Source organism: Sparassis crispa, assembly GCF_003851025.1.
Source record: "Sparassis crispa DNA, contig_000002F, whole genome shotgun sequence".
NCBI lineage: Eukaryota > Fungi > Basidiomycota > Agaricomycetes > Polyporales > Sparassidaceae > Sparassis > Sparassis crispa.
Genome location: NW_020939749.1, coordinates 3,656,855 through 3,669,118, shown reverse-complemented (window position 1 = coordinate 3,669,118; position 12,264 = coordinate 3,656,855). Strand labels below are relative to the sequence as shown.

The 12,264-nt window shown below is 51.8% G+C and overlaps 3 protein-coding genes across 3 annotated transcripts; 1 reads left to right on the top strand and 2 right to left on the bottom strand.

Annotated features, from left to right (window-relative positions):
* Nucleotides 1-381: 381 nt before the first annotated feature.
* Nucleotides 382-1,880, top strand: SCP_0312310 (hypothetical protein; the record flags this gene model as incomplete). Its single annotated transcript, XM_027756614.1, has 4 exons — nt 382-775; nt 829-1,023; nt 1,074-1,663; nt 1,716-1,880. 4 exons carry the CDS (start codon nt 382-384, stop codon nt 1,878-1,880), a joined length of 1,344 nt encoding a protein of 447 aa, XP_027612415.1.
* A 142-nt stretch (nt 1,881-2,022) lies between these two features.
* SCP_0312300 (hypothetical protein) lies at nt 2,023-5,320 on the bottom strand (the record flags this gene model as incomplete). The annotated part of the gene is made up of 12 exons (XM_027756613.1): nt 2,023-2,195; nt 2,252-2,472; nt 2,534-2,721; nt 2,776-2,915; nt 2,973-3,082; nt 3,135-3,388; nt 3,440-3,685; nt 3,756-4,304; nt 4,363-4,494; nt 4,555-4,659; nt 4,716-4,938; nt 4,992-5,320. The coding sequence occupies 12 exons, from the start codon at nt 5,318-5,320 to the stop codon at nt 2,023-2,025; spliced, it is 2,670 nt and encodes an 889-aa protein (XP_027612414.1).
* A 1,326-nt stretch (nt 5,321-6,646) lies between these two features.
* On the bottom strand, nt 6,647-11,318 carry SCP_0312290 (ARM repeat-containing protein; the record flags this gene model as incomplete). The annotated part of the gene is made up of 19 exons (XM_027756612.1): nt 6,647-6,699; nt 6,750-6,891; nt 6,945-7,259; nt 7,312-7,415; nt 7,476-7,569; nt 7,620-7,685; nt 7,738-7,895; nt 7,952-8,393; nt 8,454-8,534; nt 8,594-8,779; nt 8,837-8,908; nt 8,962-9,072; nt 9,135-9,330; nt 9,388-9,831; nt 9,883-10,010; nt 10,068-10,367; nt 10,435-10,695; nt 10,956-11,164; nt 11,219-11,318. The coding sequence occupies 19 exons, from the start codon at nt 11,316-11,318 to the stop codon at nt 6,647-6,649; spliced, it is 3,462 nt and encodes a 1,153-aa protein (XP_027612413.1).
* Nucleotides 11,319-12,264: the final 946 nt, after the last annotated feature.

Here is a 12,264-nt window from a genome sequence, read left to right as displayed (position 1 = left end):
CTCGGAGCACGATCCGATGTATGTGTGGGTTAAAGGATGCTGCCATTTCAAGGCAGTATACGATGGACCGTGGCTAATCACCTTGTGGTGAACGTAATATCCGTCAGTGACTTTGAAATGAGTCTTCCAAATCTAAACATCAGTGGATTAGTAGAAGCAACAATGCTATGCCAAGGAAAGGAATACCGCAGTCTATAACTATTTCCCTGCAAAAGTTGCGGTCGTTGTGCGAAACTCGCTCTCGAAAGGCGCACGTGCGTATTTGATTCGGCGACCGAATTGCGGACCAGGTTGGTAGCCTCATGGTCGCATTCAAGTCGAACACCACCGAGTCCGGAGCTCTTTCTACATTCTTCTGGCTGGGATTTTTTTGACTGAATAATGGACACATTATCGCTGTGTTCTACCCCAAGCGGAACTAAAACTAGCGGTAGAAGTTCTGTCGCAGGCTCCGCCAGCATACAAAGTCATGTGTCTGCGGCCAGCTCTCAGCATCGTCTTCGCACCTCTTCGTACGCATCCGACACCACTCAGCCATTCGACTATCTGCATGATGAGATACCGTCTAGTGATATCTGGAGTTCTCCTTTCTCTCGCCTCTTCTCGCTGACTTTTCCGCTGGAGAATAACGCCTTACGCCAGCCTTCGGGCTTCATTCCGTGTCTCAAGTGGATGCTCTTGGTGTATGCTGGTCTCTGCGTTGTCTTTCTGTCTGTCACTCTCTGTGCCAAGTGCCGTGGTCACTATTCTGTCGTACCGTCTTCCATTAATACTAGTATGTTACTCTTCTGCGCACATGACTGCTGATTTGAACCATGTCCATGGAAGCTCGGTCACCATCTCCTCTAGAAAGTCTCCCAGCCGACCTTCTCCTGTCTAAGGCATCATCTATTTTTCCACCCCCAGAAGCACTGGATCCTTATGTGCTGAAGGCTGTCGTCGAACCTAGCGCTGTGACTGGCTGTGTATGGTCTAGCGATGACGAATTGACCTCTCTCAATAACTGGGCGACCCGTTGGAAAGGTATATTTGTCATCTCAAGTACTACCTGACTTCGTAACGATCGTGCGCAGGACCAATCTCACTCCTTCTGACAACGACCGCAGTTCCTTCTTCCCCTGAACATGAAATGCTTCTGCGAAGGCTCTCAGCTCTGCAGACTAAGAGCTCGCTGCTCAACTCAACCCTCTCCGCACACGTCCTCCACCTCGCACCAAACACGCCGGATAACCCCAACGCCTTCCTCAATCTGGCGCGTCTCTTCGCACAAACGGCCCGCGTCGCGCTTTTCCCGGGGAACTTCACCACCGCGCCACCAAAAACGCTGTACGCATCCGTACTGACACAGCCGACCGTATCCTCCGCGGCCATGATCCCACCGCCGCAAGCGCGCCCACATGCGCAGCGTCCCGTGGTGCTTACCACGCGCGGTCAGACCGGATTCCCGTTCTCGCCGCTCGCGCCGCTTGTACTCAACCGTGACGACCCGTTGTGGTGCACCGAGCGCTTCTTCCCTGCCCTCTCGCGCGCGGCAGATTGGGAGGAGTGCCTTTGGCAGGTCTGGCTCGAGAATTTCGGCGATATCGACGTGCGCCAAACACGTGGGTGGCTGCACGAGGCGCAGCCTACGTCCGCATCCGTGTCAGCCGATTTGACTGTTGTGGTGGGTCTCCTGTGTGTGCGCTGAATGTCATGCCTGACAGACTGGCTAATAGGCCAAGCTTCGTCGCCGGTTGGTCGCAAAGTACCGGAGCGAGACGTGCGTTCTCGCCACGAGACAGCTCGCAGCACTGAAGGGTCCCGACAAGGCTCTGGATGCGAAGAAGAGGCGATGGCTCAAACGGGTCTGCCGTGCATGGACGTCGGCGGCGCAATCGTGAACGAGTCTCTCGCACGGGTTCCGGATGGAAATACAGACAGCATATATAGATTGGGTGTAAAGATACAGTATAATAATGCCTTATTACTCGACTTGTACATGCAGTATGATAAGCCACCATAAATGTTCTAGAGATAGTTAGGTCACTCTTCGGCGTCAGGAGGATGCAGCATGCGTGCCTCACTCTCCTCGTCGTTGTCTTCTTCCTGCTTGTCCACGGCCATGTCCTGCATCTCCTCGTCGGATTGAAATGCTGCCCAAATCAACTCAAGCTCAGGGCCGTCCGAGTTGAGCTCTAACAGCTGCCTAGCCAGGTCTAGAAAGGTAATAATAAATGTCATCTGCTATGAATGCGACGAACAAATCGCGCACCCATCACCTCTTCCAGTGCATGGCGTTGCGAAGGTTCAAACCACTGAGGGACGTCCGCATAGCTGAGCCGCCCCAGGGCAACGTTGAACATGTGCATGATGCCGTGAAACTGACGATACTTGATGCTCGTCAGCTTATGTCGCAGGCCAACTCTTGTGCTGTTCCCGCCGAGGACGAGTGTATGTAGTAGGGACACCGTCCTATTGGTCTTTTCACATAGTCTGCCGGATAAAATGCGTCAGACGCCAATGCGAGTGAACGACTCGTCGGGAGGAACCCTACGCCGTAACCAACTCAGGTGCATTCATCAGGCCCTCATCTTCCTCGTAGATAGGCGTTGTCAGATTGTATAGGAACAGAATGATTGAAGGAATGAGTGTCTCAGTTTCTGCCAAAATCCCCTGAGCTTCCGGATGGGCGACTACGAGTCCTGCGACAAACGTGAGGATCGACTCTCTCAACAAGTCCGCCTGACCACACAGTGAGTAGGAGGGTGCCTAGCTTGACCTGCGGGGAACACTCACCTCAGGCCCTTGTCGTGTAATATCGGTCAGGTAAAACGAGAGCTGCTCGATGTATGGAATGTGTCTGAAGCCTTTCTCACCCAACGCCTCTCCAGCATTTGTCTCTGGGTATAAAAGCAAATACCTAAATAGGCTAGGATCTGTGAACGAAGTCCTTCGTCAGTATTAACATAACGAGAAAATCACGGCGGGCGCACGCGACGCAAGGAATGCAAGAAGACGAGCAGATCGATGCAACAACCAAGTAGGCTGGGACGGTGCCAGTAGGATCGAAAGTACATTCGGACTCTTCAGGATGAATGACAGTCTGAGTTCCAACATCAGAGTCGAGGGCGTCAAGAACAGAAATTTTAACGAACCTGATCGCAAGATCATCCGGGGCACTCCAAGCTAGCATTTCAAGTAGTCGAAGAGTACGAAGTGCGAGCGGGCTAAGTTCTTCACTCATAGGCTTATTCGGGGGGTTCAGACATGTGCGAATGACATCACATAACAAAGCAATGATTGTAGGAGGTGCGTCGTCATCCGTGGTGGACAGAAATAACCTAGCAAACATACGTTGCCACAGAACCACCTCACGCAGTAGGGAGAAAAGCGCAGTCAATGCCGGAATCTGTTCAAGATATCAGAAATATCACATGTTCGTATAAAGTAGGAAACCCACTGCTCGAACATCGGTCAAAGTTCTGGCCATTTGCACTAGAATATCCGAGAGGACCTCGTTGAGATAGTCCCCACCATCCATTTTGGGTACAGTAATCCCGAGATTCTCGAGCAGTCGATCACACAAAGCAGCATACGATCGCGATTGCTCTGCTGAGGCTGAATCCGGAAGTGGAGAACCCAAAAGAAAATGGAACGTCAGCGGTTCCGATGATGATAATTTGTGAGAAAAGATAATCCGTTGGAGCTATACAATTGGGATCGCAAACCGTCGTGAGTTCAATGAAGAGAAGCCGGCACCTAACGAAAGCACTTGCCTCCGCTCTTCGATCTGGCGGTTCAACCACATCGTACTCCTCCACCGGTATCTGATCCTTGACTTCGTCAGTCATTTCAACATCCGCACCAGTCCCTTGATCATCGGGTCCCAATGGATTGAAATCCTCCATGGGTCGTAAGAATTGAATAGGACTGCTCGGAGGAGATGAGTACTGTTGACGTTGGCTAGGATACGGATCCGAGTCGGATAAATCCCTGCGAACTTTGCTCTCCTCTCGCTGCTTTCCCTTCGCTTGAACATTCTGTGATGCTCTCGGAGGCGAATAGTCGAACGCGTTCACGAAACCTGGGAACAGTGCACTCTTCTTAGGATGATCAGAGGTATATTTCCTGCTTCTTGAGGACTCAGGGCTGCCATTCGAGGTGATTTGACGTGTACGAGAGGGTGTTCGAGGTGCACGACCGGCATCGCTGTTCCATTCCCGCATCTGCGAGGGCATCCGCACTGGGGTGGGAGGTGGCTGGTCGCGGATTCTCTGAGACCGCCCTGACGATGGTGGTCGCCGTAAGGTGGCTTCCTCATTACGCTACGCGAGGAAAGGGATGTTCAGAGGAACCTTGATTCGATGTCTGCCAAGCACCGACCTTCAGTTGTAATTGGCCCTTCAGCCGTTCCACCTCTTCTCTCATGTTCTTTTGTGCTTGAGCCTGAGTGGCTTCCGCTTGCTCTTTCGCCGCTCTCAGCCTAGCAATCTCTGCGGAATACTCTTGATTTTTCTAGGTAGTAGCAGTGATGAGTACACGAAGCATGATTCACAATCCAGTGGACGAATAGACCTTTTCGAGACCTTTTCTCAAAATGGTGACTTCACCCTCTTTAGCTAGTCGTGCATCGCGTTCACCTTCATACTCCTGCTTCGTCTTCCCTCTTTCCTCGGTTAGCTATGCAAATACATCAATCAACCAGAGGGTTCGTAACAGAAAAAAACATTACTTACTTCTTTCAACTGAGCACGTAGTACCTCCAACTCTGCACGAAGCGTTGCGTCTTCAGTCTTTGGGGCAAGCATCGCAATATGCGCATTTGAAGCAACCGAGCTTGATGAGGCACGTCTGGAAGGTGCGAGGAGTGGCTGGTTTGGTGCTGCTCTTGGAGGGAAGGAACGTTGCACGTTCGCTGCAGAAGCATCATGACGCGTGACATACTGTGCATGATGTTGACTGTTCACAAGTACTATAGTAGCGGGAGACTGGAGAGTAGAATAAACACGAACTTCGGCGATTCTACGCGTGCTGACACGTTGCGACCTGCAGCGTTCCAATTACTCCCGGATGCACGTCTGCGGGAAGCAATATCATAAGCTTGACTGCCATGAAGAGATACTTCTGGTAGCTGCAATTCATCTAAGGATGCTGTCCGGAGAGGGAGTTCATGGTAGAGTTTCTGGCGCTTGGCAGGAGGGGGTGAATTAGGATGCGCCTGAGCTTGCTGTGTGAGACGTTGACTTTCTACGAACTTGCTCTCTTGCTCATCAAGCGCAGCAATGACAGTATCATCGAGCACGAGATCGTCGTTTGCAAAGTAATCATCAGAGTCCTGCATAGGTTGTCACTGCATTACAATGGAAAGAAAGGAACGCAAAAGTTTGAGGCCTCGAGGCAGACAGACTTGCTAGTCAGTGTTTCGCGACTGAAATATAAGAAAACGTCTTACAACTGGCACACAAATGCAATGCAGCTGCTGGTCGTTGAAGGAAAGAATGCGGGTCAAGTTCCAGTATCACCCACTGAGCCAGCGCTAGGGTAGCATGATAGACGCCTATGAATACCTATAAGGTAATTTGCAAATGCCACGTAGCCAAATAAGGTTGGGCTCATGATAACCATTTAATGTCACGTGATTATCAACTTCTTGTCTTCAAATTGTACTACAACTTAACCTGCCTCATATTTGAGGGTCGCGAATGAAATTTCGGCCTTCTTGCATTTGAATTTTTATAGTTCGCAGAATCTTAATTACTGAAGTTGTTGTATTGTAGTTTGATTTTCAAGACAAGTCCTCACACAGGTGACAGTGGATGGATATGAATGAGCCCAACCTTACTATTCATGAAGCGCCGGAGTGGTCGAAATAGTACAGTACTCTGCTTCAACCTTCAGGATACTATCATTGACCCAGTAGTGCAAGGAGTCTTGCACTTCTGCCACCATGCATTCAGACCGAGCCCATTTGTCCCCGGAAATTTTCCTACATAATCTCTAATATATAAAGTGGATGCCTTCCCGCAGGATTTGGAGACAATCCAAATCATAGGTCAGAGCTTGAAAAGAACTGCTGCATTGGAACAGCAAGATTTGTGGAACCACAGCAGCACAATGTCAGTATTTCTAACCCGAGTTCTAGAGGAGTTGGACAATAAATGTGGGATGATGCGAAGGGCGCTGAACGCTGAGCCCGCAGAGGTCGCAAGCGCCCGTCGGCAACGGAAGGCATTGTAACAACCTCTCGACTAACCCCCCCGCGTCAGAAAGCAGACTAGAGTAATGGAGAACTCTCGAGAATATATTTCCCAAACACTCTGCAGCGCGAGCACCTGGTAATACCACGACCCGCACAAGACTACTAGCAGAGCTCGTACAGCGATAAGTCAAGCCCGCCCCCGATTGCGGCATCGAACGGCGTCACCGAGCCTGCGAAACATGAGCATCAACAACCCGCGTATACAGATATCAGGATCTGTCGGACACTGCACCAACACAAGAAGGAGCCAACTCAGTCATCAAGGAAGATAGGATAGGTCCTTCGCGGGTCGGCGTGCCCCGTGCACCCGTCTCGGGGGATGCACGGAACACCCAAGGCAAAGGATAGGTACCACAGCCGGAAGCAAGCTTCGGCAAGTCAGAAGGTAGCAGCAATCACCACGCGCCGTCAGCCGACATAGCGTATCTTGATCGCTCCTGCGCGGTTGCGTGCTTCAAGGGCTGATTTCGGTGTGTTAGCAATGCTTTCAGTCGGATTGATTCACATTCACCTTTCAGCTCTTCAGCCTCCTCTCGCTGTTCATAATCCAGAACAAGTCTCTTTAAGTGCTGCTGTTCTACCTTATCTTGCAGCTGAGCAGTTCGAGTCTGTACAGCCAAGGCGGATTCCGCAGGGATGGCGATCTGCCGAGTCTGTGCAGGATATCAGCGCTTCGAATTTGCGTTACATCTAGATGATCACCCACTTGCTGCTTGTTCCCACGCTTAGTGAACAAGGTGAAGTTCATAACACTCTGCTGTTCAGCTCCGTTCGCAGCCGACGTAATGCCATCCTCTGCAATGTCGTCGTGGCGTTTCTTGCGCAAAACCGGCGGTGGCACCGTTGACTCCCAAAGCGCCAGAGCCGTCTTCTTGTCTACTTTCCGGGATTCTGCTGAAGTGTCCGTGACCAGCTTAGCCAGTTCCTTCGCAAATTCCGCGTCATCCTGCTCAGATGGACCTAGGTTCTCCTGCGACGACTTGAGAAGAACAGCCTCAGGAGAAGGTGCGCGATCATCCACCTGAAACAGAGGTATGTGAATATTCGTGCTGAATGACCCAGTAGATACTTACTGGGGATTGCGGCGCTGTTTGCTCCTCTTCCTCATCTTCATCTTCATCGCGCCTGGCCTCCTCCTCATCACCGCTCTCTTCACCACTATCTTCGGTAGTCGTGACTTAAATCATAAATAAAACATGAACACAAGTAGAACATTTCATATGAAAGGAGCACGTACCTCCGGCATCCTGGAAAGCTGAGTTGAACATCTCGTCCACGGCCACAGCAGCCTCTTCAAACGTCTTGAACATGGTCAACTTAGGCCTTACAGCCTGTTTCAGCCGTCAGAGATGCAGGCCACAAGATCGTACACGCGACAAACCTCAATCGAATCAGTCAGCATGAATTCAATCTCCATAGGAGGTCGAATCTTGCATAAGGCATAGAACTGGGAGACGAAAGGTCAAGGCCGTGTGAAAACCAGACGGAAACATGCGCACCTGGAAGAAAGCCAAGAATTGATCGAGTTTCTTCAGTTGCGTGCCGCGGTCGAAACACATCCCGCAGGTGTCAAGGATAACGCATACGAGACGTATACGGAAGAAATCATCCGGCATGTCTATGGGACACGGTTGATTCGGTAGTGGACGTCCCTCGGCTTCATACCACCGTGGTCAGCTAATCACAACACCATAACCAATTGCTCCAACTCACGATGGCCGAACGTCACCAACGTCCACAGGGTATCAAAAATGATACCGGAGCTGATCAGCCGGAAGATATACAGCTCTCCCAGATACTTGACTGACGCAATCCGTTGCTGGTTGATACTGTACACGTTCTGTTCCAAACCTCTGCGAATGTCCTCGAGGACCTGATCTACGACGGCGATCGTGAAGGACGGGTGGTACCGTTGCAAATCATATGTGAGCATCGCGAGCAGTGGGATGTTCCCGTACTTAACCTTCCACGGCTTCGTGAACAACTTGTGCAACGTGTGCAGCACCGTATCGTCGTTCCAGTCGAGCTTGCGGAGGAGTTTCAGCACTTTGTCGATTGTCTTCTTGGCGAGGACGTCGTAAATGAGGTGGCGGATGAAATGTTCCATGGGCGTGCGCTCTTTCGCTTGCCTGGCCGTACGCTCAGGAGGATTGCACTGTCATCGAATGATGAGTTCGGGGATCAGTCGTATCACATCATCATAGTGTATCTTTACCTGATAATATGCATTCTCCAGCAACAAGAGTTGCCTCTGATCGAAATGCTGCAAGCTCTGCTTGCGTCTCATCAACTCCACCTATTCAAAGGTAAACGTGAACTCCTCGGAAAATGATAAGACGATTCGGACACACACACCATTCTACTGAACGGCTCCTTAGTCTCGTCACTCCTCAACAAGAATCGGCCACAGCCCTCCAGTAATAACGCAACATTGTCTACGTTCGTGCCAGAAAAGTCGTCCAGGCATACTTTGAACATGTGCAAGATTAGATGTGGTGGTATGACTCGAAATTTAGTCAAGTTGGACAAAAACGTGATGTTCTACACAGCTAATGAGCATTACATGAAACAAAACATGACACAGTGAGCGATACCGACCTTCAGCCTCACTTCCGCCAACTCGTTGACGACCTTCTTCTTGCGCTGCAAGTACCGGAATTCCTCATCAAGCTACGACAAGGCTTCAACGGGCGCACCCATTCCACAGAGAAAGGCTTACTCACAATGGCAACGAGCTCGGTACCAATATCCGGCATATATCTGTTCAGAATGGCGATCAATCTCGAATAGTGAGGCAGAAGGTCTGTTCGGCTCTTCGGAGTCTGGCTCATGAACTGGCGGCGGGTACATGGTTTTCATTCAGTAGCGCAGCGAAGCGCGATCACAAGCGACCCACCTTTACCAGCCGTTTGCGAGAGGCCTTGGAATTTAGAAAGGCGAAGTCGACAGCAGCCTGGTCGATGAGCGTGCGATTGGTCGCGTCTGGGAGTCGCGTGAGGAGAGCTGTGAGGAGCTGCGATGGGCCTTGGGGTGCGAGCTGGGGCGTGGTAGAGGGAGACGTTTTCGGCGATCCGGGAGTAGGCGTAGGTGCACTGTGTACACAATAGCATAAGCAATTTAACACTCTAGAGTCTCCAAATTTCACTCACTTGTCATCGTCATCTTCGTCCTTACCTGACACCTCTTGCCCGTCCTTTAAGCCACCCCCTTCATCCGCACCCTCGCCCGCAGGCTTCGCGTAGCCGTTGACAGGAGAGCCCGCGTTACCGTCTAACCCCGCGAGCTCCTCATCAAGCCTGCGCATCTCCTCCAGCACGCGCTCCTTCTCCCGCGTCTCCCGCTCTTCTTTACCCTCCTCCGCCCGGTCCTCGTCCTCACCCATTCCGAGCACGCTGCGTGGGACGTAGTCCTTGAGGTCCGGGGTATCTTCGAAGAACCGGCGCTCCTCCTCGTCCTCCCATTTCCCGCCCGTCATCTCATCTGCATCCCCGCCGAGTACGCTGCTGCCCGCGCTCGTCCCGATCAGGATCGACTCGGACTTCTGAGAGGACGTCTTCAGCGTGGGCATTGGCATGTACAGCAGCTCCGATAGACTACATGACGCATCAGCTCCGGAACCAATCAGAGTAATCGTCTCGCGTTACCTTTGGCAACTTGCAAGCAGCTTCTCATATCCCTTCGTCATCTTCTCATACGCCTGCTGCCTGTCTTCGAATATCTCCCCAGAGCGGATGTAAGCCTCATGATTGCGCCTATCCTGCTCTTGTAACCGCTGCAGAAACCAGTAAGGCGCGACTCCACGGCATAACGGGCGGTTACATTTACTCACATTGTGCTCGATCACCAGCTTCTTCGCGACGTTCTCAAAGTAGCCTTCACACATCTTCCTAAACCGATCCCTGATATCCTTCTCCACCAGCTCGTCCTCCTCCTTCACCAGCGGAGGGAACGCGTCGTTCGCAGCCTCGTTCGCCTCATTAGTGGTCGCCGAGGACAACGTACCCGGCTCCGCCGAAGATGAGATCTGCTTCGCGGTCGCCGGAGCTAGGATCCCGAGGTACGGGCGAGAGAACGACTTAAGGAACGTCGACAGCAAGGGAAGCGAAGACAGCGACGGGTCATTCGACAGCTGCCTCGCAGCACCGAAATCAAACGACATCAGCACACACAAACCGCAAGGACGAGACGAGACACACCAAATCTCGGATAGCCTTCATGATCCATTCGCCGCCGCTGCGCTCTGGGGAGTCCTTGATGATCCCAACGAGCGCCAGCTCTGCACAGACGCGTAGGACGGGACGCTGGCGAGCCACACGCGCGCCATCTTCCTTCTCCCGCTGCTCCGGGGTCATTGCAGACAACGCTGCGCGCGGTGGCACCGCGAGCGCGGCGGAGAGCAGCGGCAGTAGCACCGGCGTGAAGGCCTTTGGGAACCGTCGATGCAGAAGCGATATGATCTGATGATCGAACGGGGCGTTAGAATGCGCGTCCTGGTAAATACAGCGTGGAGCAAACGATAGACCGCCTCAAAGATCCTTTGCATGAACTGCCGAAAGCCACCGCGGGAGCGACACCTGCAGTAGCCCACGATCGAGGTGACTTTCATGCTGCAGCCAGAGCTCGCCGAGGCGGCGTACATTATTCGAAGGTTGGACGAAGAATAATGATAGTTGTCTATCGCTTTCCCACCGGCTGCGAATGCAGACTCGAGACGCACCTCTACGGCACTCCACACGTCCTTCTCTGTCTTGCACCGCACGATGCCTTCCACAATCGCGCCAGCAATTTCATCGACGTACTTCTCGAGAGAGAGCGTGTCGATATCCTTGATGACCTGGTCACGGTTGTCCGTCCCCAAAGACTGGCGAATCCGCTTGATTAGAGCGGTGTGTCGTTTCAGCGACGAATCGAGCGCCTTCGACGGCTCTGAAAAGAGGATGAGGCCTAACGATTGTACAATAACGGCAATGGGGAACGCACGTTCGCCTGCCTGCTTGACGTTAAGTTCCTTGAGATTACTTCGCTTGAGTCGACGGGCTTGTTCCTCGTCGGCTTTGTGCCCATAAGGCGAGAGCTCCATGTTAATGTCCTTCCCGGTCCTAAAGAAGATTGATAATGATATGTGCAGTCAAACAAATACGATAGAAGAAAGATTGAGTCTCGGGATGTAGATGGAGGTCGGAAGCGTGCTCAACTGCGAACCGCGGTCACTAGAGTGTCATCATAAGCGCCCGTTACACACTTGCGCCACCGTGGTGACCGAGCTTTGACGTGGCACCCGGCACAACGTTCAGCTGCTAAGCTTTCTCAAGCCAGTTTTTCTCTGGAATAACGTAGCATACTCTGCGAAACTAGTCTGGGTGCATTTCGAATACTTTACCACTCTGTCTCAATTTTTTTGAAACATCCCTCTCACGATGTGCTCCATACACACTCGAGTCTTCCGATCGGCGTGAGAAATGGCGTTCTGTTCTTCGAACTTCGTGGCTTTGAATTAAATTACAGCTTCGCGGCAGAATGACTGGGCCACAACTTTGTCGTTGTCAACTCTGGCAGGCTTGTCTTCCCGTCGCCCACATAGGCTGGTGTTGTCAATATGACTATCGGAAAACACCAGCAAAAGTTATAACTTGACCAACTGAGATGCAGGCATGTGCGATATTTTCCCGTTCTAATGCATGAGACTGCATGTGTGACTCTTCCACCTCCCAGCGTCCATGAGTCCGATCGTGATGGGGTAAGTTTGTGTAGATGTGAGTGCGCGTATTCTTTTTTGGAGCGATGATCTCTGCTGTTTAGTTTTATGTCCACTGATGAAGCTTTGAAAATTTACTGACGACTCACAAAGTGCTGCTCAGTTGACACGACTTTGGAGGCTACCCCATAGGACACTCATCGCGAGCATGTTGTCTAGCTAGGTGCATAGCTTCCAATTCCCGGGGTTTCGCTTGCCAGAACCGTCCCGCTAGCAATATTAGCTCGCATACAATTGCACCATGCGCAAAACACGTTGCAAGCAGCCTGCG